General features: G+C 43.6%; 1 protein-coding gene across 3 annotated transcripts in view; it reads right to left on the bottom strand.

Annotated features, from left to right (window-relative positions):
* The window catches only part of RIN3 (Ras and Rab interactor 3), a 111,481-nt gene that overhangs the window by 23,826 nt on the left and 60,227 nt on the right, over positions 1-27,428 (bottom strand). For all 3 annotated transcript variants that reach the window (XM_073349502.1, XM_073349503.1, XM_073349504.2), the window contains 4 exons: positions 26,417-26,489; positions 21,139-21,230; positions 11,472-12,950; positions 8,148-8,456 (listed from right to left, as the gene is read on the bottom strand). In XM_073349502.1, the coding sequence (XP_073205603.1) occupies positions 8,148-8,456; positions 11,472-12,950; positions 21,139-21,230; positions 26,417-26,489 (1,953 nt within the window). The remainder of the gene's footprint in view (positions 1-8,147; positions 8,457-11,471; positions 12,951-21,138; positions 21,231-26,416; positions 26,490-27,428) is intronic.

Raw genomic sequence — 27,428 nt, 5'->3', positions numbered from 1 at the left:
AGAGCTTGGAGAGTGAGTTCATCTTACTCTGACCCTGCAGTGGTGGCTCCTGCCCCATAGGGCTGGACCCGGCTTCCTGCTCTGAGTGTTGCAACTACCCTACCGGACTGGGATTAGGGTTGCGGTGCCAGGGGGGGTTGATGCCCCCTGGGCGGGGCAAGGAGGAGAAGACGACAGACGAGGGAGAGGACACTGGCCATCACCTTCTACGAATGTGGACCCTGAGTGGGTTGCAAAAAAAAAGACAATGCATTTGGTGGGTCCCTTTACTAAAATGTTTGGGAACCACTGCCTTAATTTACAGGTCAGAGGCATCAATTCATATTGGCACTTTTAACCCAAAGTAGCAATTGTACCATATGAGATAAAGGATACTCTCCAATCTACCAGCTCTCATTAACAGTAGCCCTCACACAACATCTTCTGTCCAGACCTCTGTCCGCTACAAGGCAAAACTTACACATGGCATTATTCTCTCCTGGTAAGCAACATGTGATAGTGAGCAATGTACAGGAGCCTCTTGGATTCACTGTAAAGAGATTCTAGAATCGCTTCTATTGATGCTGATGCCTCCAATGCTTAAATCCTCTTTCAAATACATAGACAGTAGCTCAGCTATGCTACTCACGTTTCTGCCTTGCTCAGTGGCACATGCCACTATCAACTCAGAACCCTACGTAAAAAGCAAATGGACAGGGTGCAATTAAGGTTCATTGGGTTGGCTGGTTTTACAGGGGACAACAAAACTTATTCCAAAAACAGGGAGAGGAAAGATTTCTAATACAATATAACCTTACTACACTCTTGTTCCTTTCAACCTAAAAGCACAGTATGTGTGAGTCATACTAACTGTACAAAACACAGAATCCTACACATGAGGACTAATAAATTCACCTAGTCCATCCCCCAAAGCCAGTGCAGATTTGTTCCTGGAAGTATATGATCCAGTGCTTGTTCAGTCCAATTTTAGGTGACTCAAATGAGGAAGCGTCCACCACTTCCCCTCAGAGATTATTCCATATGCGAATAGACCTAACTGTTAGAAAATTGTTCCTTTATTCCTTGGACCACCCTAAATGATTGCTCTCCCCAGCATTGGCATTTCCAGCTTTCATATACTTGCAGACTTCGTTGTCATTGTCTGATTAATCTATACCACCTTAGCTCTTTCAATAATTCTCTCTATACCAGTCCCTGTAGCTCCTTATTCTTTGTTCTTCCTTCATTTCCCTCCTACGTACCAACATCTTTCAGGCACCAAGGTGCCTAGAACTGATCAGAGTGCTCTAGTTGTGGTCCCACCAGTTCCTTACAGCAAAGGACTGTCATCTCTTTGCTCCATAGCACATTGCATGTTTCAGTCTCACTATTACCCCAGATCTGTATTACATTTCATAGTCCTTATGAGAAGAGTTTGAAACATTTAAGGCCTGATTTTGATCTTACAGCAGATCAGGCCCTTCATGTTTTGTTAGTGGAAAGGATCTATGCTAGAAGAATGACACAGGGTAAAACAGAATGGGGAAGTTGCAAGCTTCTTCCAAGCACACAGGGCACGTGTGATAGGAGTATTATCCTGCTCTCATTAAGTGCCCAGTTGTCTTTGAAGGAGGCGGCCGGTGGCGTGTCTACAAATCCTAGAGCAGACGTAACCAATCTGTAGAGTCCCTCATCAGGGGCTGAAATTGCTGTTTACATCCTACATCCAACTATAGCCATAACTAGAACTGGTACCCACGTGGTGCACTGACAGCAGCTCTGCTAAGGAGATCTGAGCTCCAGGCTACTCTTTGCAGCTCTTACAGCTTGTTGTGCCTTCCGGGATGAAGCTGACTTCCCCATCTTAATTAAATTCCTTACACTGTGTAGTGACACAGTTAACATGAAGGGCTCTCTTCCCAGCCACTATGGACTCACCCAGTGTGAGTGATATTTTACATTATCCATTAGACTGTGGCACTGTTTGATTTGCTATTTTTAAGTTATAACCATGCGAAGTATGTGTCTGATACACACCCTCAGCATAACAAGAAGAGCAGGAAGAGATTGCATTAGAGGCCAAAATCTGCTTCTCAGAGCCTTTTCCTGCACATTACTGTTATTTACAGGATTGTTATTTTTGGATTGTAAGCTCTTTGAGGCAAGGTCCATCACCTACTAAACGTTTGTACAGCTGGTTGAGGCTCCCAGGTGCTGCCACATTGAAATGTAATATTTATATTGCAGTAAAACCCAAAGGCCTCAGATCTGTCACCCTGTTGCACTGAGCACTATATAAACATATATGAAGACATCGGGCTACCCATGGTTCCTACCCTGTAAAGCTTGCAATCTAATCTGACCAGTGAGATGTGAAGGCGGGGAGGCAGAGGAGTACAGTGATATATACACACATGCAGACGTGCAATTTGTAAAAAAATTGATATAAATAGACCTAGCCATAATTAATTGGCTGATTTCTCACCAGCATTGTAGCAGAGGTGCATCTTGGAGGAGGAATTTGGAGGAGGAGAGGGTAGTGGCCCGATGGATCAGTTCTGTGCATAAAGGTCAGAGTAAAAGGTGCAGAGATGCTTGCTCAGGAAGCTGAAAAATGGGTAGAGAAGGCATGTGGGTGGAGTGGAGGAGGTAGGGAGGACATGATGAGACACAAGAGCAGACAAGTAAGGAGGGGCAGAATTGTGGAGGGCCTGGGAAATGCGAACAAGAAGCTTGACCTTGATGCTATAAAACTGGGGGAGCCAACAGAGAGATTCAAGGAAGAGGGTGTGTGTACCCCACACAGGTTCGGAATGGGCCTAGGAGGCCAATTGACATACAGAGCTGTGCCTGGAGAATTGTACAGGCTTAACTGAGAATGAGGCCCAGCTGAGCAGGTGCTGGGAGAGGACTATAAACAGAAGAAGTTGAGAGCAAAAGGAGGCTGCAGTTATTCTTTGGGACTAGAGCAGGGCAGGATAGATAAAAATCATTTAGTATTTTTAAAAAAAAATAAAAAATCCAATTTTTTAATTTAAGGGGTTTTTAGTTTAATTCAGATTGCTTTATTTTATTATTTAAACGATAATAAGATTTTCTTTTTAAACATAAACCTGTTTAACATGAAATCTGAATTTAATACAAAATATGTTAAGGCCTAAACTTATTATAATCTCTTAACACATTTAAGAAATATACTGATGCTATGAGCCTATCTTGAAGCTAAAGGCTGCTTTTCTATATAAAGAATGAATCGGAGGGGGAAAAATTAACTTTCAAGGTCAAGCTTTATAAATATGGCAGAACAGGCCATGTACAGTATTAAGTGCTTGATCCTGTGAGGGGCCTAGGAACTGTGCTACTGGGGGCAAGAGACTGGCAAAGTCATCACAGGCATTGGGACCTGGCCTCTGACTCAAGGAGACTCCATCATGTGATCTCACTAGGTAGCAAAAAGATGTACCAAATCTAGTGTAAAGGGTCTATCTAGTTGTATGTCAACATGTTTTAGCAATTATATTGACCAATGAGAAAGTACCTTTCTTTAGAAAATAACTGAAATACAAATAGAAAAGTTGATTCAAATCAATTATTTAAATCATTATTTAAAATCACCCTCATTTAAATCAGTCCACCCTAGAGAGGGAAGAGACTGGGAGGATCATGGAAGAAGTCAAGGGGAACAGTTGGTCCTGGGATCCTCTCCTGAATAGAAAAGTGTGGCAGGAGGCTAGGGGAGAGACAGCAGAGTGGAGCAGGCTCTGGTGGGAAGGCCTGACAAAACAGCAGGAACTGAATTTACAGGGAGAGAGCCCTGGGAGGCGTCCAGTGGAGGCATGAAAGATCAAGCCCAAAAAGGGCAGAAGAGGTTTTAAGCCTGTGCTTTTCAGTTTGGTGTTTTGTTGAGGGATTCCAAGGAAGGTCCTGGAGTGCACCAGCCATGACAGAAGGGTGACCCTACAGAGGTGGCAGCAGGAGAGAAGGCCTGAGAAAGGCTGGGTAGGAAGAACCAAAGGAAGGCAACAGCAAGCAGTTGTCACGGCTGGATTGTGGTGTAGTGGGCAGGCCTGGGTTCCCCTACCAGCCACTGGTATGGTGGCATGAGGCTGCAGGAGGGGACAAGGATGACAGAGAGCCCTGAGAAAAGGGAGTGAAGACCACAGGCCCAGAATTGGGGCTGAAGTCACGATACAAGGTCTTGGACACTGGTTTGTTGGACTTTCTATTACCCCAGAAGGGATGGCCTTAAATCATGACCTGGTTGGTGAGATGAGGCATGAGAAGAGGTGGACCACCAGAGGACCAGCACGGCCATGGCAAGGGGTGCCAGAGGGAGGAAAACCAGTACACCATGCCAGGCCACAAGGAGTTGCTTCAGCGGTGAGCCCTGCCTCTTCACAGGGTGGTAAGGTTAAAGTAATGGGCAAGGAAGATGGATCTTGTCTTAGCTATTCCTTGTACTAGTCTGAAAATAGTGGATCAGCTCCATAGCTCCCTTGACTTAAAGTCAAGGGAGCTATTCCAGTTTTCACCAGATGAGGATCTATCCCATTGTGTTTAAATTCTAAACATAGCAAGTAGGGCTTTGGGGAATTTAACTACAGCAAACTTACTGTGCATTTTTATTGTGTATGTTCAAGTTAAACTTTTGACATCGGGTTAAAACTCTCTGACAAGTCTGCATATATGTGGGCTGAGCAACATTTTCTGCTAGGACACACCCCCCTACTTCCACCTCACACATTTGTTTTCCTTGCTTCAGCAGTGAGAAAGCTGGAGACACTACATTTCTGCTCTGCAGTTATAACTTGAGGAATAATTAGGAACTGCCCTAGGTTGTTGTTGATTTTTATGAACAAATAAGGAATGGGGATTCACAGTTTTTAGAATTACTGCCATGAATGTTGAAAGGGTCATGAAACTTCTAAGTCAGGCTGGGCTGACCTATGTATACACTGAAATCTCATCTTAAGAAACTGGGAATTCAGCGTGGTTAAAACTGAGCCGTCTATACTGGCCTCCTACCTTGGGCTTACACATTCCTCTCTTACCATGCATATAGGGGTTCTATCTTGGTTTTGATTACAGCTCTGTGAAATTATCACAATCCAGCTGAAAAAACACATAAAAGTGCCCTGGCCTGGGTTTTGGTAGAGGTAAACCTCAGCTACCGGATTTGCTTCCAAACTTCCCCAGACTTCACAGGTGTGAAGCTTTAGAGTTCTGGTTTGAATTCCCCACTGCAAAGTCTGGAGACATATAATGTGTTCCTCTCTGGGCTCATCTCTAGTTTTAATGCAACCTTGTAAGTGCATCAAAAACTTAAGAAATTGGCAGTTTTGCAGGGTTATGACAAAATCAGGTGGACCTTGGTGTAATTGTGTTTTATCTTGAAATATTAGGTAGATTCTCAGGCCTGACTTGTCCCTGAATTAGCACAAAGGAAATGCAGCCAGCTGGGGCAGTCACACCAGATAGTGTAATTAGTTACTGTTATTCTACAGTTACCATTCTTGTCACAGCTAGACCTTTGTCTTTTTGGCACAGGGAAAGGTTGGATTGGGACTCCATCTGCTCTGCAATTGGAAGAGATGGGAACTTACTGATTCAGTGATGAGCAAAAGGAGCTTAATGAAGTGCAGATAATTATACAGGAAGCTGAGGACAGAGTGTACTCTTCCTATGTGAAGAATACTGCCTGGACTTGAAGCTGGCTGAAAGAATGAGAGGGATGGGTTCCTATTCTCGGGGTGATTAGGAGGATAAAGAGAATTCCCAGCACAGTGAAATCTGGTTCTGAATAGCCTAAAGCACTTCGTTAAATTTATGACTAGAGCTGTTTGGGAATTTTCCACTGGAATGATTTTTTGACGGAAAATGCAGTTTCAGCAAAATTTTTGCCAAAAAATGTTGAATTGCTGTTAGGAAAATCAAAATGAAATATTTTGTTTCAGGTAGGTTTGACATGAATTGGAATATTTTGTTTTGTTGAGCTAGCCCAAAAATGCCTAGATCAGAATCAGTACTACAAAACATTAAACTGCCTTTCCCAATCAGCTCATTGCCTTATGGAAGTTGTAGTTTAGACCCCAAGTCTCTTCTATGGACTAGACTCCCTGGAGGATTATATCTGTTATAATGCAACATGGATTTCCCTCTGACCTGCTGTATGACATATTATGGGAGCCACATGAATCTGGGTGCATTATGGGAGATATATTCCAGCCAGGGACCTAGTCCCTGGGGATAATGGGACCATCAGTTTTTGAAACTACAGCTCCCATGAGGCAATGAGCTGAACTGGGAAATACAGTGTAAATGTTTTGTAGAACTGATTTGAAATTCCAGTTCAACAAACCAAAATGAAACACTTCAGTTTCAGGAATGTCAAAATGTTGTGTCTTGTTTTGATTAAAAATCTTAAAACAAAACGTTTCAACATTTTCAAATCAAATATTTTCAAAATTTCCATTCCATGACAAATTTTGAATTTTTGATCTTTGAGGCAAAAACAAATGTTGAAATATCAGAATGGCCTGTGAGACAGAAATTCTGAATTTCGCATAGCTCTAGTTATATCTGAGAAGCAATGCACAAGAATCACATGGAGATTATGCCAGATATGTGGCACTTAGGGTTAACACTTCGGTCAGTCAATTCAAAATGTGTTTTTAAGAGTAAAATGATGATGGATTTTCTTAATGTACAGTGCTGTGTATTCCACCACAATGTGTCCAAATATATTTTATTACATTTAAAGTCTGTCTTGATAGGACAGATACACTAGAGAAGTGCAATAATGGTTTTCTAAGCCTACTGAAGCAATCATGAAATAGTAACAAACAATATTAACACTTTGCACCTACACAATGTCCTGGGCGCACCCTCTGCACATTCCAGCCAAGGTTTTGGAAAGACAAAACCCAAGAGATGTTCCCCAGAGAACCCTTCTCAGGTTTTACACTTAGTCCAGTGCATTGTGGGACAGGACTTTGGGAGTTTAGGGAGAGCTATATGAATACTTCTGACAATTTAGGAAATCTGTCTGGACAACTTAAATATTCTGGTGGTTGTTATGAAATTATTATGCAGTTGTTACTATGAAAATTGCAGTATCATGAATGTCTCTCTGTATCCACCATTGCTGACAAACCTTTCAACATGTACCTCCCAAACGAGGGACAATGGTGAGCTGCTAGTATGCAACAACTAGCTCTTTGGGACAATGGGTTTGCTCTTGCTGGGAGAAAATACTTCGTCCTCTTGTCTGAAAGGCGTGAGGAAGTGAAGAGAGTGTAACTTTCCCACGCAGGACAAAGAGACAGAGATGACAAAACAGGAGGTTATAAAAGGAAGACTCACATGGAACCACACAGGAAGTTTGGAAAGGAGAGAAGAAGGGGACAGATCAATCAAGGTCAGAGTAGGCAAACTGGGGGAGAACCCATGTTTCAGAACCCAAGTCATGCACTGCAACAGAAGATCCCTGAATGGTGCTAGGGGACCCTAACCCCAGCCCAAGGAATGGTCTGGAATTATGAGGAAACTGAGGCAGAGAAATGCATGCAGGGTTTATTATTTTTGTACAGATCTCTGTGTATCCTGTTCTATTAAAGAAAGAGCAATGGGGGAAGTCTGAGGGGTCAGTGCTTCCAGAGACTGGACATTGCACCACATAGAAGATCTGTACTTCAAGAGTGTGCCAAGAGGCCCTAAGACAGTGCCAGTGCCCAGGCTCCATTCAGATTCCAGAGGCTTAAAATACATGGAATCCAACAGCTGGATCCCCTTACAGCAGACTCCTGAGGGCCAAGAGGAAGCACTTGAATGTTGTGCAGGACAGACATGATGATCAATGAAGCTTATAGTCATGGACCCCGTTATCAGTGATTTGATTCAAAGAACATTGACTCACTTGGTGTACATCTTATAACATGTTCTATTTGAGCATCTCAGAGTACTTCGCAAACATTAACTGATTAAGTCTAAACATACCTCATGAAAGAGTTATGGTAAACATACTAGCCACCAAGTTCACTATCAAACCAAATTCTTTCCATGTAACTGCAACAAACCCCTTAGTTCCTTGTGCACCATAGCCATGAAAAGAGCAAAGCAGAGATGAAGTGGACAGGGAGAGCAAATGTTTTAATAGATCTCTACTGTACCTGGGTTTCCCTGAGCCATGGAGTCATAGATGAGTTTGCAGGATTTCAGCAGGGTGCTAATCTTCTTCTCTGGGGAGTAGGACTTGTGCATGGTTGTAAACTTGTGAAGGATTTTTTCCAGCACAACAGTTTCAGGCACGCTGGTGGTGACACCCAGGTCAGTGGTGGTTGTGTTCTGTATGACCAACTGGTTCTCTTTCAGCAGCTGTAAGGATCCATCTTTGTTGTGGATTTCCCTTAAGTAGGAATCGATGGCATCTTTTAAAGGTTTCAGGACACATTTGTACAACGCTGACTCAACAATCACCTCTGCATAGGAAGGGGAGAGGAGAATAAGAACAGGGGATCCATGGAAAAAAAAATTAACTTAGTAGCACAGATGCATCCCTAGACCAACCTAGCGCAGCTCCCATGCAAGAACCTGGGCCATGTCAGTTATAAGTGGGGTGCAAATAAATGCAGTTGGTCAAGTAGTGTCATTTGCGTCAAGTTGGCATTCAGTAGGTGTGCCATAGGTAATCTACATATCAAAGGGGCAGAAGTTGGTGGAGGAGGTGTAACTATATCCACCACAGGTCATGGGCAGGGTTTGAACCAGAGCACAGTATCAAAACTAGACTTCTACCAGTTGAACTAAAGGAGTAACTCCATTAACCAGAAGCAGTAGTGTGACACACATTTTACAAGTGCATTACTATCCCGTAACAGGATGGCCAACTAAGGGGAAGTGTAAAGGAAAGCAGAACCCCACTTTCCCACACCGCTCTTGGTTGCTTTTCCTCTAACAACTCTGCTTTTCTAGACCCTTGTTGTGTAGGTTACACTAACTTACTGATATGTAGTAATTTACACCACATTTTATGTTATCTATGAATATGGCCCATGAAGTCTATTTCCTAACACTTGCTTAACATTCAACAGGAGAAAAAAAAACACCCAGACGACAGCAAGCTTGAGAAACTACAGGAAACTGCATTATGCCTGTTGCCTACTTCAATAATACGGTTCAATGGCACTGCAGAAGAGTGCAGCCGCTCAGACAGGGAGCAATGAAAATATGGCAGTTATGTTTATGGGCATGACGTGCAGCTCTTTTAAAGAATCTACTACAGGTTACATGGGAGACAATTAATCTGTGTGCATGAGCGGCTAGTCTGGAGAAGAATTGGAGTCTGAAAACTTTTCCCATGGAAATCCCCACTGCCCTCAATAGAGCTATCCCTGGCCAAGTTTAACCTGTGAGGAGTTTGCTGACTTTGGGTCAAATCCTCCTCTCGCTGGTCTGAAGGAATAGAGCCCATCATCCAACCACGAGTGGGGGGAGGCATGGAAGAAGGGAGTTCTGTTTCTGCAGCATTGCATTTCCAGCCATAACAAACAGATTCCTCCTCTAAGTGAGCATTAACTCAAGCAGGTAACTCTCCACGCTCTGAACCTCTCCCCATCTCCAAAGATGGGGGTTCCAGGGCAGTGACCAGTGGGGACCCTGCAGACAAAGGAACAGAGGAGCTCAGGTGGAGCTCTGAGGCAGGATAGAGGCCCACAGCCTCCATTTGATGGTCCTAGCCTCTGATGAAACTCAGGGGATGCGTGGGTTATTTAAGATGACGTCTGTGACTGTTCTGAAGGTGATGGTGCTACATGTAAACCACTCTCACAGTGGAAAGAAGAAATCTCAGGCAGTGAAAACTTACACCGTTTTCAGCTTCCTCTACAGGAATAACCCACAATGGAGCCAGCATTTGGAGAATGGTAGCCATACACCAGAACTCATGGAATTCAGGGTTTGTCTTTACTTCTAAAAAAGCTGTGGCTTTTACTGCAGGGTAACTAATGCTTGCAAGCTATCCTGAGGTAAAAACACAGTGAAGACCAGGCACTTTAGTTTTACCACAAGGTATACTCGCTGAGTTCAACCTATGTCTTTGCCTGGGGCTGACCTCACAAAATTTACCTCATGGTAAAACTAACATGCCTTGTCTTCAGTGTGTTTTTGAGATAGCTCACATGTGCTAATTACACTGAGGTAAAAACAAAACAAAAAAAAAAACAAAAAAAGGAAAAAACCCACATCTTTTTTAGCAGTGAAGACAAGCCCTCAGTCACCATCTACTATACGGTTGGGTTTTGGTCTGTTTATTCACTTCAAGGTCTGTCTTAACAATGAATATAATTTGCTGATGTTCATTAGTCTGCCTGCAACCCTGGATTTTAGCTTTTGCAGCATCAAAGCTTTGACATTTGGGGAAGTATAGGCTAGATGTCCAGAGAGAGAGAGAGAAAGAAAGACAGGACTGAAGGACATGTCAGTCACCATTAAACGGTATCAAGTCAAATGCCTTATGCAAGGAGGGATTGGTGTTTCCACTTTCCTTCTCATAGGTGAATTCCTATGCCTGGGGGTACTGAATAAACAGACTCATGACCTGTCCAGATATGCAGATCAGGAGTGATTAAAAACCAAGATAACATTACAACATAGGTGCTTCTTAAAGCAATGCTCCAGTTCTCAGGGTAGCCAGCAGGCCTTCCACTAAGTGTCACAGCAAAGAAATACGGTGTGTGATTTTGCATCTGCACATATTTGAATGAGATAAGGATTTTACAGCTCTTTGTACTGTTCCCACAAATAAGCTCTAAACTACTGCAGATCTTTGTACAAAGGCCACTGGCACAATATTCTCCAGAAATTTTAAATTAAAATCTCTGTATTGTTAACAAAGTTATTCCCCTTGAACAGAAGCTGTGATTGAGGTAAACATGAGGCGAGCGCTGTATTTTGGGGTTAGGGCTGCCAGTGCAGCTCCAGTGTTCTTACTAGTTGTGGCGCATGGAGCAAGAATTCATGGTTTCTGCCTTTGAAAACAAACCATGACCTTGCCTTTCCCAGCTAATGTTCAGCTGCTAATACCTGAAATGGATGTCAGAGGTGGGGCAAAATTTTGCTTCCAGAGCTTCACTCCATGTTTTACTTTGACTGGACCTTCTCAAGACATGGAGGTCCACAAAGAGCAGAACTTTGTAGCAGAGATCTGCTTTGTGGACCTTGTAGCTGCAGACAGAGCTTTTTGTAGAGCTTAAGAAAGATTATGCTTGGTCAGTTGAATCTCTCTCAAAGCAATTTTGTTTGAGTTTTTTTATTGGTCTCCAGAGTTTTAATACTGCTACCCTGAATGCAGCCAATCTGAGAGCAGCTTTAGCCCACAGCATTTACATTTCATCAGGCATCTAACAATTTTATAAGGAAAAACTTTTCTCCGTGTCACCATTACCCCCAAACTTCTAGAAATCCTCCCCCTGAAAAGAGTAAAACGTGGGCATTACCTAATTGTTCTTCTTTATAAACGGATGGATCTACGAGAGATTTCAGCTCTGTACTTTGTATTAAATAACTCTTCAGCTGAGTCATCATCATTCGAATTTCTTGTAGCATCTCTGTGCTGGAACTCTGTTTTGCCATCATCTCTAAGCTGTACACTTTATAGTCCTGCACCAAATTGCCAAAGTAAGAGTCCTTGTCCTGTGACAGCTCTACAATCTTCTTCTGCAGCTTTCTGTCAGCAGATAAGAAGACTGTGAAGACGTTCGTTAGGCTTACAAAGGAAAGCCTGTGCTTGGCCTTGCCCAAGATTACAGAATGTGTCTTTTTAATGGAAGGGCTGCTCAGTTGCTCTAGGTCATCCTCCGTACTGCTTGTGGAGTAAGAATCAGGCTCAGAAGCAGAGGTCTGAGCTACTGCATTACTTCCTGGACAGTCCAGCGAGGTATGAGAACCTTTAAGTTCAGATGAGCTAACAGATTTACAGCTAGCATCTGATTCATCCTGAGTGTGTTGGCAGGTGGCATCACCTCCTGGCTGTGGGCTATCCTTGGCTGAAGACTGTGCATTGTGTGTGTCTGGTTCTGCAATGTTTATTTGTTTCGAGTTGCAGGAGCTGGAAGCAGTCAGCAGCCGAGAAATCCTCTTCTTTCTTGGTGGTGGGACAGGGGGCATCTTTACGATTGCCATGGGCTTCCTCTGTAGCGCAGTCAAGTTCTCTTTTTCTGCAGCTTTGGGCTTTGCTTTCTGGCACTCTGATGTGGCTCTCTCAGTAACCACAACAGGCATTTTTACTGCCTTTTTGCACTGAGGATCATTGCTTTCTGTACGAACATCCCGTTCTTCTTGTGTCTGTTCCCCTTTCTGCATTTCACATTTTCCAGGCTTACCAAGGCAGCCCTCTTCTGAAGCTCTTTCAGATGGCCGCCTCCTCGGAGGTATGGAGGGAAGAGCACATTTCTGAGGGACGGCTGATGATGGGGCACTGGATGAGTAGGGTTCTTTTCCCTTTTCTTCCTTATCTTTACTGCCCTCAATTTTCATTTCCTTAGTGCTCTTCCTCAGTTGCTGAAGAAGCAGCTGGTCCTCTTCACAGGCAGTCATGGAATCCTTAGATAGCTTTTCAGGTGGCTTCAGAACTTGACTGTGAGGAAGAGAAGGAGGTGGAGGGGGACGGTGAGGAGACCTCTTAGGATTTGGTGTGGTTGCACTACAGTGATCAGCGCTTGCACTGGAGCTCTTGTAAGGAGGTACATCCGGAGGAAGAGGATTGCTGCACTCCTCTATAAAAATAGGATTCACAAACCACAGCTTGTCATTTCCTATTGACAGCTCAATTTCACATGAACAGTGGTTTGTGCTACTTGCAAACTGTTGGCTAGACCTTAGATTGTTCGCCTGGGCAGTTCTGAGGGCAGAGTCTTTCACAGGCTGGGAAATCCCCCCTCCTGTTCTTCTGTGGTTCAAAGAGGAGTCCCAGAAGCCTGTAAAAAAATAACAGAATGAGACAATGCCCTGAGAGAACATTATCATGTCTGACAGGATATGAGAAAACTACTTTGTATCAAAAGAAGTGATGCAAACTTCACAAACCCCAAATCCACACTGGACCCAACCCTCTTCGGGGTTCAAACTCAGATGCAGCTAGGAAAAAAACAGAAATTTCACTAGAAAACTGTTCACAGTCCAACTGTCAGAAGCTCATCCAACAAGAACCATTGACCTGATGCGGTTTGTCCATTGCTAAGTCTGAAGGCAATAGAAGCAATTAAAATAAAGTAGGTATGCCCCCTACTGTGGTCATTGTCCTCAAAATATACCCGTAACCTTAGATAACTAAGGAAGGAGGGGGCATGACAGGGATGGGCGGAGGCTGGGCATGGTGGAGCCGAGTTTCCCTACTCCAGGGCAGAAGTTAGAGCAGACCACCAGCTACTCTAATTCCATCATTGCCAAGGGGCCAAGACTCAGAGAGCTGGAGCATAGGATCAGACTGGATCAGACCCATGTCCAAACAGTCCGGTATCCTGACAGTGGCCAGCACCTGCTGTTTCAGGGGAAAGTATAAGAACCCTGCACATGTGGCATAATCTGCCCCATGCATTTGGTTTTATCCTAGTCTCCAACAGTTGAAGATTAGCTAAACCCTGAAGCATGTAGATTCCTATCCCTTTCGCAAGCTGTTGTTAGCATTAAGTATTATAACTCGGGTATTCCAGTTATGCATAGAATGCCTGATCCCTCTTTGAATCTTGCATTGAAACTGGCTCTCTGCTCAGCTGTGCCACTGCAGCTCATGGAAACAAAACAGAGCCTGGAGAATTATGTGTATTGCTTTAAGGCGTTAGACCAAAGTATCAGAGAACAGTTAAAATATTTCAATGTCACCTACACCTGACTGGCAGAGAAGCCATTGTTTCAGATGCAAGTGACTTTGGCACACTGAAAACCTGTCTTCAGTAAGTGTTTGTATACCACCCTATACCGGAAACCTACTGACCACTACTCCTACCTACATGCCTCCAGCTTCCACCTGGACACACCACACGATCCATTGTCTACAGCCAAGCTCTACGATACAACCGCATTTGCTCCAACCCCTCAGACAGAGATAAACACCTACAAGATCGCTATCAAGCATTCTTACAACTACAATACCCACCTGCGGAAGTGAAGAAACAGATTGACAGAGCCAGAAGAGTACCCAGAAGTCACCTACTACAGGACAGGCCCAACAAAGAAAATAACAGAACGCCACTAGCCATCACCTTCAGCCCCCAACTAAAACCTCTCCAACGCATTATCAAGGATCTACAACCTATCCTGAAGGACGACCCATCCCTCTCACAGATCTTGGGAGACAGGCCAGTCCTTTCCTACAGACAGCCCCCCAACCTGAAGCAAATACTCACCAGCAACTACACACCACACAACAGAACCACTAACCCAGGAACCTATCCTTGCAACAAAGCCCGTTGCCAATTGTGCCCACATATCTATTCAGGGGCCACCATCACAGGGCCTAATCACATCAGCCACACTATCAGAGGCTTGTTCACCTGCACATCTACCAATGTGATATATGCCATCATGTGCCAGCAATGCCCCTCTGCCATGTACATTGGCCAAATTGGACAGTCTCTACGTAAAAGAATAAATGGACACAAATCAGATGTCAAGAATTATAACATTCATAAACCAGTCGGAGAACTCTTCAATCTCTCTGGTCACTCGATTTCTGATCTAAAAGTGACTATTCTTCAACAAAAAAACTTCGAAAACAGACTCCAGCGAGAGACTGCTGAATTGGAATTAATTTGCTCCAGGCCAACGGGAGCTGCGGGAAGTGGCGCAGGCAGAGGGACATACTGGCTGCCACTTCCTGCAGCCCCCATTGGCCGGGCACAGCAAACTGCGGCCAGTGGGAGCCGCGATCAGCCAAATCTGAGGACACAGCAGGTAAACAAACCGGCCCGGCCCGCTGGGGCTTTCCCTGAACAAGTGGCGTCCCAAGTTTGGGAAAAACACTGCCCTATAGGAAGTATTATGAAGCACAGGGACTACTGCAAATCCCCTGTCTATTGATCTAAGGAAAAAATGACACTTTTTTGTGAGGGCACCCACTGTATGGCCTATGCACTCAAGAATCCAACACGCAACCCAAAGGCATGATAGGAAACACAGAGGTAGAGGATAGCTAGATACCAGAGCTTAAGTAGTCTAAGCAATTGCTTAGGTCCCCAAGCAGTTCAAGGGGGCCCCCCTATTCACTTTATATTATGTGTTGGGAGGGGGAGGGGAAATATTCCTGCTTAGGGCCCCCAATGGGTTAGCACCGCCTCTGCTGTACACAGTAGTTTAGAATGGAGATCCATACATCTTATATTACCCAGCCAGGACCCCTAACCATCGAACCGGTGCTCCTTGCACACTCCCAGTGCACAAGGCACATCTCTGCGTTTCAGCAAGGGAAGCCAACTGGCCATTCTAGGAATGGAAGCAATGGCCTGGGGCATGGATCCTGCAAACACTTGCTATCAGACACAATGCTCATTCTGCCAGGAGAAGTGGGGGGGAGGGATAGCTCAGTGGTTTGAGCTTTGGCCTGCTAAACCCAGGGTTGTGAGTTCAATCCTTGAGGGGGCCATTTAGGGATATGGGGCAAAAATTGGGGACTGGTCCTGCTTTGAGCAGGGGGTTGGACTAGATGACCTCCTGAGGTCCCTTCCAACCCTGATATTCTATGATTCTAAGTCCCATTGATGTGACTGCTCCCAGGAGCTATGCCTTCCACAAAGCTTTCAGTCCTGTACCCTCAGTGGTAAATTCTGAGGGCCAAAGCCTCCTCTCAGTTACACCAGCATAAACCCTTAAGCATCAGCTGAGGGTGGAACAGAAGAGCCTTTGGCCACGAATCAATGAAATAGCTCGAGTTCATTTTAGAGACTAACCAATTTATTTGAGCATAAGCTTTCGTGAGCTACAGCTCACTTCACGAAAGCTCATGCTCAAATAAATTGGTTAGTCTCTAAGGTGCCACAAGTACTCCTTTTCTTTTTGCGAATACAGACTAACACGGCTGTTACTCTGAAACCTGAGTTCATTTTGAGTTTCAGTATCTGAGGGCTGGTTCACCCCTGCCCAACCCCACTTTCACGCCACAGTAACTCCTTTGATTTCACCTGAGGCAACTTCAGCCACCATCAGGCTTGCACACATGATGTAGCCGCACCAGTGCTAAAATGTAATTGTTCTTTCTTCCCATTTGTCATGTGCTGCTCTTAACTCTCTGGTACCTCCCGTCTGCAGCACTGTTTCTTACAGTGATGCTTTTGGTCCTCTACGGGGACCCTCAAAACCTACTGCAAACAGGATCAAGTGCTGCTTTAGCCCATCAAGGACTGGGCTGTTGTCTAGGACAAATTTTGGTTTATAAGCATGTCACAGTATTTTCTTACTCAGGAAAGCTGAGACTACAGTCACTTCATAATGTGATTTCCTGCCATGGGAGAGATGATGATGAACTGGACATGTCTGCTTGAAATAAACAAACACACATTGTTGGGGGCAGTTGAACTGTTTGAGAACAAATTAAACTAACAACTGCAAGAACATGACCATTCATTTGGCATCACCTAGTCTAATACCCTGCTTCCCACAATAGCAAATGGGGCACAGTTCTCCTTAAATTGTTTAACTCCACCGCACGTCAGCAAATGCAGCGCAGTGGAATTTGCTTATCTAGGTAGCGGGATGGAGTTACAGCATCTTGTGGGTTGAGGAAGTGACAGGCACGTCATGCCTATGAAAGGGGAAGATGATGATTTTTCTCAGTAAAATAAAAAAGATGACTCACTATGCAGAAAACCCAGAGCTCAGACCCAAGCTGAATAGCCTGACAGGGCACTGGGCAGATGCCTGGAGTTAAAATGGGGGAGGAATTCTTTTCCCAAAGTAACTGAGGGCTACACACAGCTGCCTCCTAGAAGCTGTTCCGGGGCAATAAATATTCCCTCCCACTGAAGAAAGAATAGGATGATCTGCTCCCACTCCTCTCTCCTGGCACACCCATAAACCTACACCTTCCCACCCACAGCCTGCTGCCAAGTGGGTCTGCGCTGCACATCTGGAAACACATCTGGAAGGGCTGGATTTTCCTCTGTCTTTTCAGTGATGCGTCAGTTAAAGGGGGATTCTTTTTTTGATGAATCCACTCTTTTAAAACCACATTTCAGTGCTCTACACCTTATAATCTTTGACCCTTTGTGTAATAACCAGATCCTGAAAAGGGCAATCTAGCTTGCAGTGGGACATCTAATTTCTGTCCCAGGAGAATATATAACACTTTTGGAGGAAGTGGAAATTGACATAATAGACTTTCAAGCGATGCCAGCTTTCCTTCTGGAAGACAAAAAGGTGGCTGTTTCTAGCACAATCTGTCTGTACAGATTAGATTTTGTTTTAAAAAGAAAGAAACCCAATCCTAAATATTTCATTCTCTTTGACCTTGCTAAGATGTCATGGAGCTCTGGAGATTTAGCATCCCTTCTAGGACAACTGTATACTGCAGGATGTTCTTTGTCTTCAGAAACTTCACTGGGATCCAGTACACACGTTCAAATGCCATCTCACTATTGCCGTCATCACAGTGGAAAGAAGAGGAAGAAAAAGACCTCAGCTTGCTTTTTTGAAAAGCAGCTACTAATTTTGGCTGCTTCTGTTTCTGGGTGCCCAACTTGAGACAGTTTGAAAGAGGCCTCATTTTCAGAAGCTGCTGAGTACCTGCCCTCTGGAAAATCAAGGTCCTTACAGTGTCTCAGGATCGGCTCCCAAAAATTGTGGCTCCCAAAAATCACAAGCCACTTTTGAAAATGTAGGTGAAATTTTATTTTTTGTTATAACTTTGAGCTGCAAAATAGCATTTTCTGAGCATTCAGTATTGGTTGGATACCCAGAGCCAAGGGAGTTTGGACAAAAGCAAAACTTAAAGCAATAATAGGGGATCCTGAAACTTGAGTGAACCTGCTGGCTAAATTCATCAAAGCTGGTATGATTTGAAACTGGTGGGTTTTTCCCAGCCCTACTTGGAAATATAATGCAGAATATTAAAAAACAGATGGGAAAACTCCCAAGTGATTCTATAGCATTAATGACAAATTAGCTTAACACAGATTTCAGGATATCTTGACTGCAGTTCCTTCCACTGGATGTTGTAATGGGACACCATTACAAATATTGTTTGCAGAATAAAGCATTCATAGATATATTTATTTGACAGAAAGCACCAAGAAAACATAATTTTTCTGCTACATTAGTTCATGCAGAAAAAAACAACGGGAGAAACTATCTTGCTGAGTATAGTAGCTGAGCAAACAAGGTTTACATCACTCGGTTAAACATATCAGACACTGGCTTCACCATGGATATAAAAGAAGCTACAGGTGTAATCTCAAAGAAAAGTCAAAGCTCATCTGGTTAAAAGAGCAGAAGAAAAGTTGAACAGGAAACTAGTGTTAGAGCTGGTTGTTGGATGCAACATTTGACGTAACAGGAGTGGGTTTAGTGGTAAGGAATCAGAGTGGCTTAAGCCAGAGGCCTAGTTCAGTTAACAGAACACAGAACTTAGTGGGGAAACAAAATGAGCAAAGTGCACGTGTACAGTTATTATCTAGGGCACTAAGATTTTGAACAATCATTTACAGCAGCAAGTAGAGATGGGAGAGTCATAATAAAAATCTGTGTTACGCTAGACACCTAATTTTTTGGGTTGATCAGTTGAATACTGCATACAAATGTGGTCTCCTCATCTCAAAAAAGATATACTGACATTAGAAAAGGTTCCAAGAAGGGCAACTAAAATGATTAGGGGTTTGGAACGGGTCCCATATGAGGAGAGATTAAAGAGGCTCGGACTTTTCAGCTTGGAAAAGAGGAGACTAAGGGGGGATATGATAGAGGTATATAAAATCATGAGTGGTGTGGAGAAAGTGAATAAGGAAAAGTTATTTACTTGTTCCCATAATATAAGAACTAGGGGCCACCAAATAAAATTAATGGGCAGCAGGTTTAAAACAAATAAAAGGAAGTTCTTTTTCACACAGCGCACAGTCAACCTGTGGAACTCCTTGCCTGAGGAGGTTGTGAAGGCTAGGACTATAACAGGGTTTAAAAGAGAACTGGATAAATTCATGGAGGTTAAGTCCATTAATGGCTATTAGCCAGGACGGGTAAGGTCATATTAAAGAAGTTCAGTATTAAAATCACAAATGAGTTTGATTCCCCATAGTTTAAATTCCAGAGTATTACTAATTAAGAGGTCTCTTGGTTTTTGGTACTGTTTCTCTCCTTCTCTGTGTGAAACTTGCAAGCTGCTAATTGTGTTAGTACATTCTAAGATAGAGTCTGTTCTCAAAGCAATTCTTTGTAACAACAACTACTCACACAGAGAGAGACTCAAAGCAATACTCTGTAACAACAGAAACAGCACCCAGAGACTTCCCGCCCTTTTGTTGTATTCATCTCGCTTTGTTAACAATTGTGATTAAAATAGAGCTAGAGGATGTATGTGGATGGATGCTTGGTGTGGATAATAACTGAATGATCAGGGAGGTGCCAGCCTAAGAATCCAGTGTCCATTGGCTGAAGAAGGCGTCAAGTGGAAATAACCAGAGGACCCCCAGAGGGCAGACTGGAATCCACCCAACAGCCTCAAGGATGGGAGAACCAAACAACAAGATAACATCTGGCAGCACAGAGCCATTAGGAATGTGCCATCTGCTGATTGATTCAGCAACAGCATGATGAAGCAATTCCCATAGACTGGCGTAGGAAGAAATTCCTATAAAAATGGACTCTAGAAAGTGAGAACTTTGGGGTCTAATTCTGCAAACCAACTTCCAGGAGCATCAGATGAGCATCTGACAAGGCTTTGCTCCCTCCTCATGTCCAGGCCACCTGGCCAGTAGCTTGGCATGAGCAACTCTAAGGCTGGTAACTATGATAACAACCTTGCAGAACCTGTGTGTGTCTGTGTGTGTGTGTGTGAATAAATATGAAATTGAATGGAATGTTATAGCTATATAATGTTATAACTAACTGCTTACTATAATTCTTTCTGTATTCACAATAAATGTGGCATTTTGCCTTTTCCCCTTTAATAAGATTCTGCTAGTTTTTATTTTATTTGTATAACAAGGAATGATGTCCCTAGCCTGTTTGTCAGCGGGTGGAAATGGATGGCAGGAGAGAGATCACTTGATCATTACCTGTTAGGTTCACTCCCTCTGGGGCACCTGGCATTGGCCACTGTCGGTAGACAGGATACTGGGCTGGATGGAGCTTTGGTCTGACCCAGTATGGCCATTCTTACGTTACTTGGAGAGCACTGAATTCATGCACCTTGAAGCCACCAAGGCTCAACTCCAGGGCGAAGTAATGAAAGCAGGTCAGCTTTATACATCAACATAAATGAAGATGGTGCTTAATCAGCAAATTGGCACTGATCTGATATCCTCCAAATGACATTTTTCAGAATGGCACCATTTAAGGTGGCAGTGGATCACTAGTTTGAAGGTGGGTCATGTAGTCAAAAATACCCAATCTTCTGAAGATTCTGTCCCAGCTGAACTTGACCCAAGTAATCAAAAGCAGATCAGCTCTACCACTTGGTGAGTGACCCATCCACAGTAGTCATTGCATTTTCCATGAGTCCTGTGAGATTAATCCAAATATAGAGGTTTCACAGCTCATAGGTCTTTCCCCCCCAATCACTTGAGAACAGGGAAAAGATTGTGAGGTGATGAACTGCTGGAATGTGAGGGTGGTTTTAGCTTTTCATTTGCCTGGATTGCCAGTTATTTTGAATATTTGCCCGTTATGCTGAATGGCACTTATGCACATTTGTTATGTTGGAGTGTCCTTTAGTGTGGGTATTTCTACATTATACCCTGGGCACCTACAGGTCCTGGACAGGTGCCCCTTTTTAGTGTGTCTGTATAAAAGAAAAGAAAATTCATCTCCCCTGCATTTAGGCTTCTCTACCTGTTCTGAGAGCAGCACAAAGCAGTTGTACTGCCTCTCTTATCCACCAGCCATGACAACCCTCAACTGCTTAGAAGCTACTAGGTTCTCGTGAGCTTGCGTAAAGCTCAAGCTGTTTCATAAAAGACTTACCTATCCCCAGGCTAGCAATGGTTTCGAGGTCTGCAAAGCTATTGGCCTCCAGTATTGCTTGGGGAAGCCTGAGTGTGAAGGGCAGCAAATCCCTGTGAAAATAAATAAAGCAAAAAACCCAACCATTAGGAACTCAGAGTTTTGCCATTTGATTGTAGAGATCTGATTTGCTAGCAATTCTAGCTCTGTTCTGCCAGGTGTGGAGGGCCCTTAATGCCACTAAAGTCACCAGTGCAATCCCCAAGCTTAGACAAGGAAAGCTGCAAGATCCACTGGCTGAGTTTACTCTGGTCTCAAGCAGATTCTCAGCCCCAGTGAGGCTGCTTTGGGCCAAGCTGGTGGCTTCATCTTGGTTTCTTCCATGCTAAAGGAGGGATAAGGATACCCACCCCCACTGGGCCACTGTGAGGCTAAATGCTTGTAATGTTTGTAAAACACAAAGAGACCTTTGGATGGAAAGTGCTATGATAGAATCATAGTATTAGAAGGAACCGCAAGTGTCACCTAATCTAATCCCCTCTAGCACTTCAGTACTTAGACTGGGTTCTTTGGAGCAGGGACCATCTTTTTGTTCTGTATTTGTACAGTTCCTAGCACAGGGGGGGCCTGGCCCATTAGTAGGGGCTCCTAGGTGCTACTGCAGTACAAATAATAAAGAATAATAAGTATGTACAAAGTTATGAATTAATACTTATAATTCGAATTATCTTGGGGTAACAGACTTTCCTCTATCACTTTTCTCATCTCTTCCTACTCCGCCTCCCTCCTTTACATAAAATCAGAGCTTAACATATTTTAGATTCTAAATAGCAAAGTAGGATTATGGAGTAGGGTCTGGCTACACTGAGTGATGTGACAGACAGTGCCTGGTGAAGGATCATCTGGGCAGTGGGAAACTGGCTGCATTCATGAGTCATCTATTCCTAGACTTTCTAACATTTGGGGTTTTGGAAGGTGTAGAATTTTTATAAGGAAAATGTGACGGGTGTTAGCTGGATTCCACTGAAATAAACCTTCACTCTGAGTTCTATGGTAATTATGCTTTTGGGATCGCTACAAATTGTTTAGGTTTGCTCCTTGTCTAACAATAATTTGCTATACGGTCTCTCCCTACTCCCCATCCTAACAAGGCCCTTCAAAGTCAATAATAAAATTAACAAGACAGTGAAGAGCTGGGTCTGCATGGCTTTATGTGTGAAAAAGCTTAGCTAACCATTCTGCAAGCAGCAGGAAATCATATTTAGAAAAACTAACCACATGACTGGATGGTCTCTATTTAAAAAAAAAGTATGACTTTGCAGTTCTGAGAAGGTCTCGTGTGTTGGTAGATGAACCCACTGTGAACTGCCTTCCCCCTTACAAAAGCGTGTATATTTTGCTGACTGAAATGCACGCGCCATGGCTTGTTAGGAATGTTAGTGATGATAATGTAGTATTCAGGCCTGTATATTTGCCTGAGATAGAATTTTGGGTCTTGTTTGCCCATTTGACTTTTGATATTTTTATATTCTTACTAATATGTGTGAACAAAGAACAAGATGCTGTGTGTTACATCTGCCCACAAGCAGATGGGGCGAGAAGAGATAAGAAATAGAGCTAAAGTGTTGCTAGGTAAAGTGGGAGTTTAATATACGAGCGCACACTTGAAGGACAGTCCTGCCTCAACTCCTCTCCTGAGATAAGGTCAAGCAACCAGTCTGGGGGGGCGAGGAGGATGTGGGGAAGGTATAAGAAACGCTAAAAGCCAAAGAAATGCCTGTCCCTGACTGAAGCACAACCTCACTCCTTACCCCTCCCATCGGAGACAAAAGCGGTGGTACTGAAGCCCCTGGACCCAAGACCCTCCAAAATGGAACATGACCATAAATTGTAAGGGGTAGGACCAAGGGCATGCAGTACAGGTATAATTATGTCTGCTAAGTAAGGGAAAGGGGACCGTGAAGGCTCTGCAGCATACAGAGCTATGGACATGCTTGCTTGATTAACCCCAATAAATATTGCATTGCCTGCACTTTGGATTTCTGGTCTTCTGCTTTCTGTCTGTGTGACAAGAACCAGGGGAGGGTGAAGGGAAAACCCTTAACATGGCTATTATGTGCATCACTGAGCACGTAATTGTGTAACTATTTTTAATAAGCTGAGTTTATGTTTGGATCTCTTTTCATGGAAAATTTTTTGGTGTAAAAGAGGAACAGAGTGTGAGCCATTGGGTTCTTATTCTGTTATTGGTATGGGTCTGGGTGTGGGATATGTGGGGGTGGGAATTGGCTTCATTTTTTATTTAGGTAAATATTTGTAACTTAGAAAATACTAAGAAATGAAACCCCTAGAAAAAAATCTATTTTATTCATTACCTGGGCTGCCACCAAATCACCCATTCACCTACAGGTACTATTTTAGTGGTTCGAGGTAATTTAGCCACCATGCCAGAACAGACCTAGCTTTCTTCTGAGCAGAGGCTCTCAGCTACAATAAATTGTTTCAAATTATTTATAGATTACTATTTACTAGAGTCTGAGCAGAGGTCACACAACTCATCAGCACTTGGGAGCATATGCTGGACTCTTACGAACTCCCAGCAGTGGAAGGCCGGTGCTTAGTAGCCTTTGTTTTAATCTAGTGCTGTCCGAAAATTATTTCCCATTTACCTTCTCTTATCTGACAGCAATCTCTGAAATTAGTAGAAACATCAAGAGCATAGGTTACATTCAGTAATGTCATTTATAAAAGGAACTAAGAGAAACATTTTCCTCTCTGTTGAGAATGTACATTTTTAGCTGCAATAGGCATTACTAGAATTGCAACGCAGAAGTGAGTTGAGTTGTCTTTTTCTCAGTGGATCATATGATTAGAGACTCTGCACAAAGGCTGTTTACACCACTCTGGCAGTGTAAGTGTCCTTAAATGTACCTTGTGGCCCTTTTACACAGGTCAAGCTGTGTAAAGTAGCATTAGGATAAATGAAAATCAGACCTGTCTTATAATGTGAACAATCACTATAAAGATCATATTCTTTGCACTAGGAATGACAGCATAGTGGATCACAAGCTAAATATGAGTCAACAAAAAAAAAAGTTGCAAAAAAAGTGAATATCATTTTGGGATGTACTAGCAAGAGTGTTGAAAGCAAGACACGAGAAGTAATTCTTCTGCTCTACTCTGCACTGATTAGGCCTCAACTGTATTGTGTCCAGTTCTGGGAGCCACATTTCAGGAAAGATGTGGACAAATTGGAGAAAGTCCAGCGAAGAGCAACAAAAATGATTAAAGATCTAGAAAACATGACCTATGAGGGAAGGTTGAAAAAATTGGGTTTGTTTAGTCTGGAGAAGAGAAGACTGAGAGGGGACATGATAACAGTTTTCAAGTACATAAAAGGTTGTTACGGGAGGAGGGAGAAAAATTGTTCTTCTTAACCTCTGAGGATAGGACAAGGAGCAATGGGCTTAAATTACAGCAAGGATGGTTTAGGTTGGACATTAGGAAAATCTTCTTAACTGTCAGAGTGGTTAAGCACCGGAATAAATTGCTTAGGGAGGTGGTGGAATCTCCATCACTGGGGATTTTTAAGAGCAGGTTGGACAAACACCTGTCAGGGATGGTCTAGATAATACTTAGTCTTGCCTTGAGTGCAGGGGATTGGACTAGATGACCTCTCGAGGTCCCTTCCAGTCCTATGATTCAAGTTGAATTTAAAACTCGACTACATAAAGTAGGAGTAGGATGCTCAGATTGTCACAGCGATATGGTTGGCATAAAAGTGTAGATTAGATTAGACTGGATTACTGTAGATGCATAGGCTAGGTTATCCAGGTATTACATAAGAGAGGGCCTGGCCCTGCTGAAATGGACAAGATGTCATAACAAGTCTTTTCCACTCTAGCGTCTATACAGTATATTTTGAATTTCTGTCTCTAAATAAAAGCTTGCTGTTAACTCCTCTCTCCTGCAATATTTTTTTGTTTAATGCTGGTCAATTAGCAGAAGTAACCCAGGTAACACCAAGACTTCCATCTCCATCTGGATTAGATTCAGATTCCTCTAAAGTGGAAGGATTAGTTTATTAGTCCAAACTTCCAGCATGGAATAGCTAAACCAAGGTCTGTCCTCAGGCTTGCAGAATTTAAACTCAGGTCCTGTCTGCTCTATATGAACATTGATGATTCCATGGGACTTTTTGTAACAGTAGGTTAACCGTGACACCTTTCACCAAAAATTCCCTTGTCCAACTACTGTGCAGAATGCTGTGCACGAGCTGTGGGCCCAAGTCCTGCAGACTTTAGACAAAACTTCCAGGGAAGTCAATGGGAGTTACGTCTGTAACGACTAAAGCCAGCTCTGTAGTTATAACTAGAGTCTGAAAGCCAAGGGGCGTGAGCCTTTCTGTGAATCAGGGCTAAGTTTGGAGTGAACCCAAGTAGATTATGGTTGTGGTTTCATTACACGGGATACTTGTAGATTTTGCATGATTTCACCATGATACTTTTGTGTTTTGAGGTTGTTCGAACATGAAGACACAAAGCGAGGCTCTAGGGTTGTGAAAGGCTGAAAACAAGGTTTGCCAAACCTTTGTGATCTAAACCCATCGAGTTCCCCCAAGCTCCAGAAGTAACACTACTGGAAGGTGTACAACTTGGGACTTTACTGTACAAAAGTGTAGCAGAGCTTTTAGAGATGGGAACACAGTGTGTGAACATCCTATCCCTAAACACTGGGGAAGTTTGGATCTGGTCTCAGACCTGAACCTGAATCTTGTGACTGGGCCTCTTTGTATAATGGTCTGAATTCCAAACTCTGGGGAAGTTTGAATTTAAATCTGGGCCAGAACTTCACAATGTGGGCCAATCTCGAATTCATTCTCAATGACAGTATTCTCCCCTTTGCCATCCCATCTTCATCTTTTAAAAGGAAGAAGAAGAATGTTTGCATTTCTAAGGCCAGGTGTTGCTCTTTGTGCTACTGGTGTGAATCACTGATGTCAATGGAGTTACCCTGACAACAAAAACTTGCCCCTTGCTCTGCAATTGAAGCTGTGCGGAGAAGGAAAGGAGAAAGATCATTTAAGAATGGATTACTTTGCATGCTCTTAGATATAACATTAGTTCACACAGAAAGCTTGCATTTATAGACCAAGCTGTCCTTCCTTCTGTCTTATGCATGCCCTCAAGTCAAATATAGAAGCACCACCACAAGAGAGGGCAAAAACCAGTTCAGGCCACGTGTTACCCCCAGCCATGCATGAACGAATCCCTCTATGAACTCAGTGAGTCCAACTTACCTACTGACACAGTAGAATGCTACCAGTTTGAAGATGTCCTCAAACACTAGAACAGATCCTTCCAGGTACAGTACTGATGAGAAAAGAGAAAAGCATTCAGCAACTGCTCTCATTGAGCCCTATGGCGGAAAAGTCGGATGGGTTTGACTCTCACTCATCTGAGGGTAAGTGTTTTCCTAGCCAACATTTAGATTAGTACAAATGGCAGAGAACTGGCTTCAGATGGCATATTGTAAAAAGATTTTTCAGGGAAGCAGAGGAGGGATGATGACCCAGCATAACTTAATATTAGTTAATTTAGAGGAAGTCAATATATTATGATGATAATAGAAATAGTGGGATGAAAAAATAGATCACAGCCAAACACACTTTGTTCTAGTTAAATCTGTCACTGACAGATGGAAGTTTTGGAACATACATGTGGCTGTTCTCATTTGCATGTTTCTCTCCCTACATCTACATGTGTGTTTGTCTGGATGGGAAAAGCATTTTGAAGTTAAAAATGCAAATAATTATTTTTCTGCTGTATGTGTGTGTCATAGGGTTGCCAGGAGTCTGGTTTTTGACTGGAACGCCTGGTCAAAAAGGGACCCTGTCGACACTTACCTCAGGCAGCTTCCGATCTGCAGTGCAGAGGGGCTAAGGCAGGCTCTCTGCCTGTCCTGGGTCCGCGTGGCTCCTGGAAGCAGCTGTCAAGTCCAGCTCTTAAGCGCAGGGGCGGCCAGCTGGCTCTGCGCGGTACGTGCTGCCTGTGCCCACAGGTGCCAGCGGCCAATGGGAGCTGTGGAGCTGGCGCTCGGGGCTGCAGGGACATGCCGGCCACTTCCAGAAGCCATGTGGAGCCAGGGCAGGCTGAACCCCCTCCCACGTCCCAACCCCCTGCCCCAGGTCAGAACCTCCTCCTGGACCCCGTACCCTACGCCTCCTCCTGCACCCTAACTCCCTGCCCCAGCCCTGAGCCCCCTCCTGTACCCAAACTCCCTCCTGGAGCCCACACTCTGCACCCCGTCCT

Source organism: Lepidochelys kempii, chromosome 6, assembly GCF_965140285.1.
Source record: "Lepidochelys kempii isolate rLepKem1 chromosome 6, rLepKem1.hap1, whole genome shotgun sequence".
Taxonomy (NCBI): domain Eukaryota; kingdom Metazoa; phylum Chordata; order Testudines; family Cheloniidae; genus Lepidochelys; species Lepidochelys kempii.
This window is presented reverse-complemented; position numbering and strand designations above follow the sequence as displayed.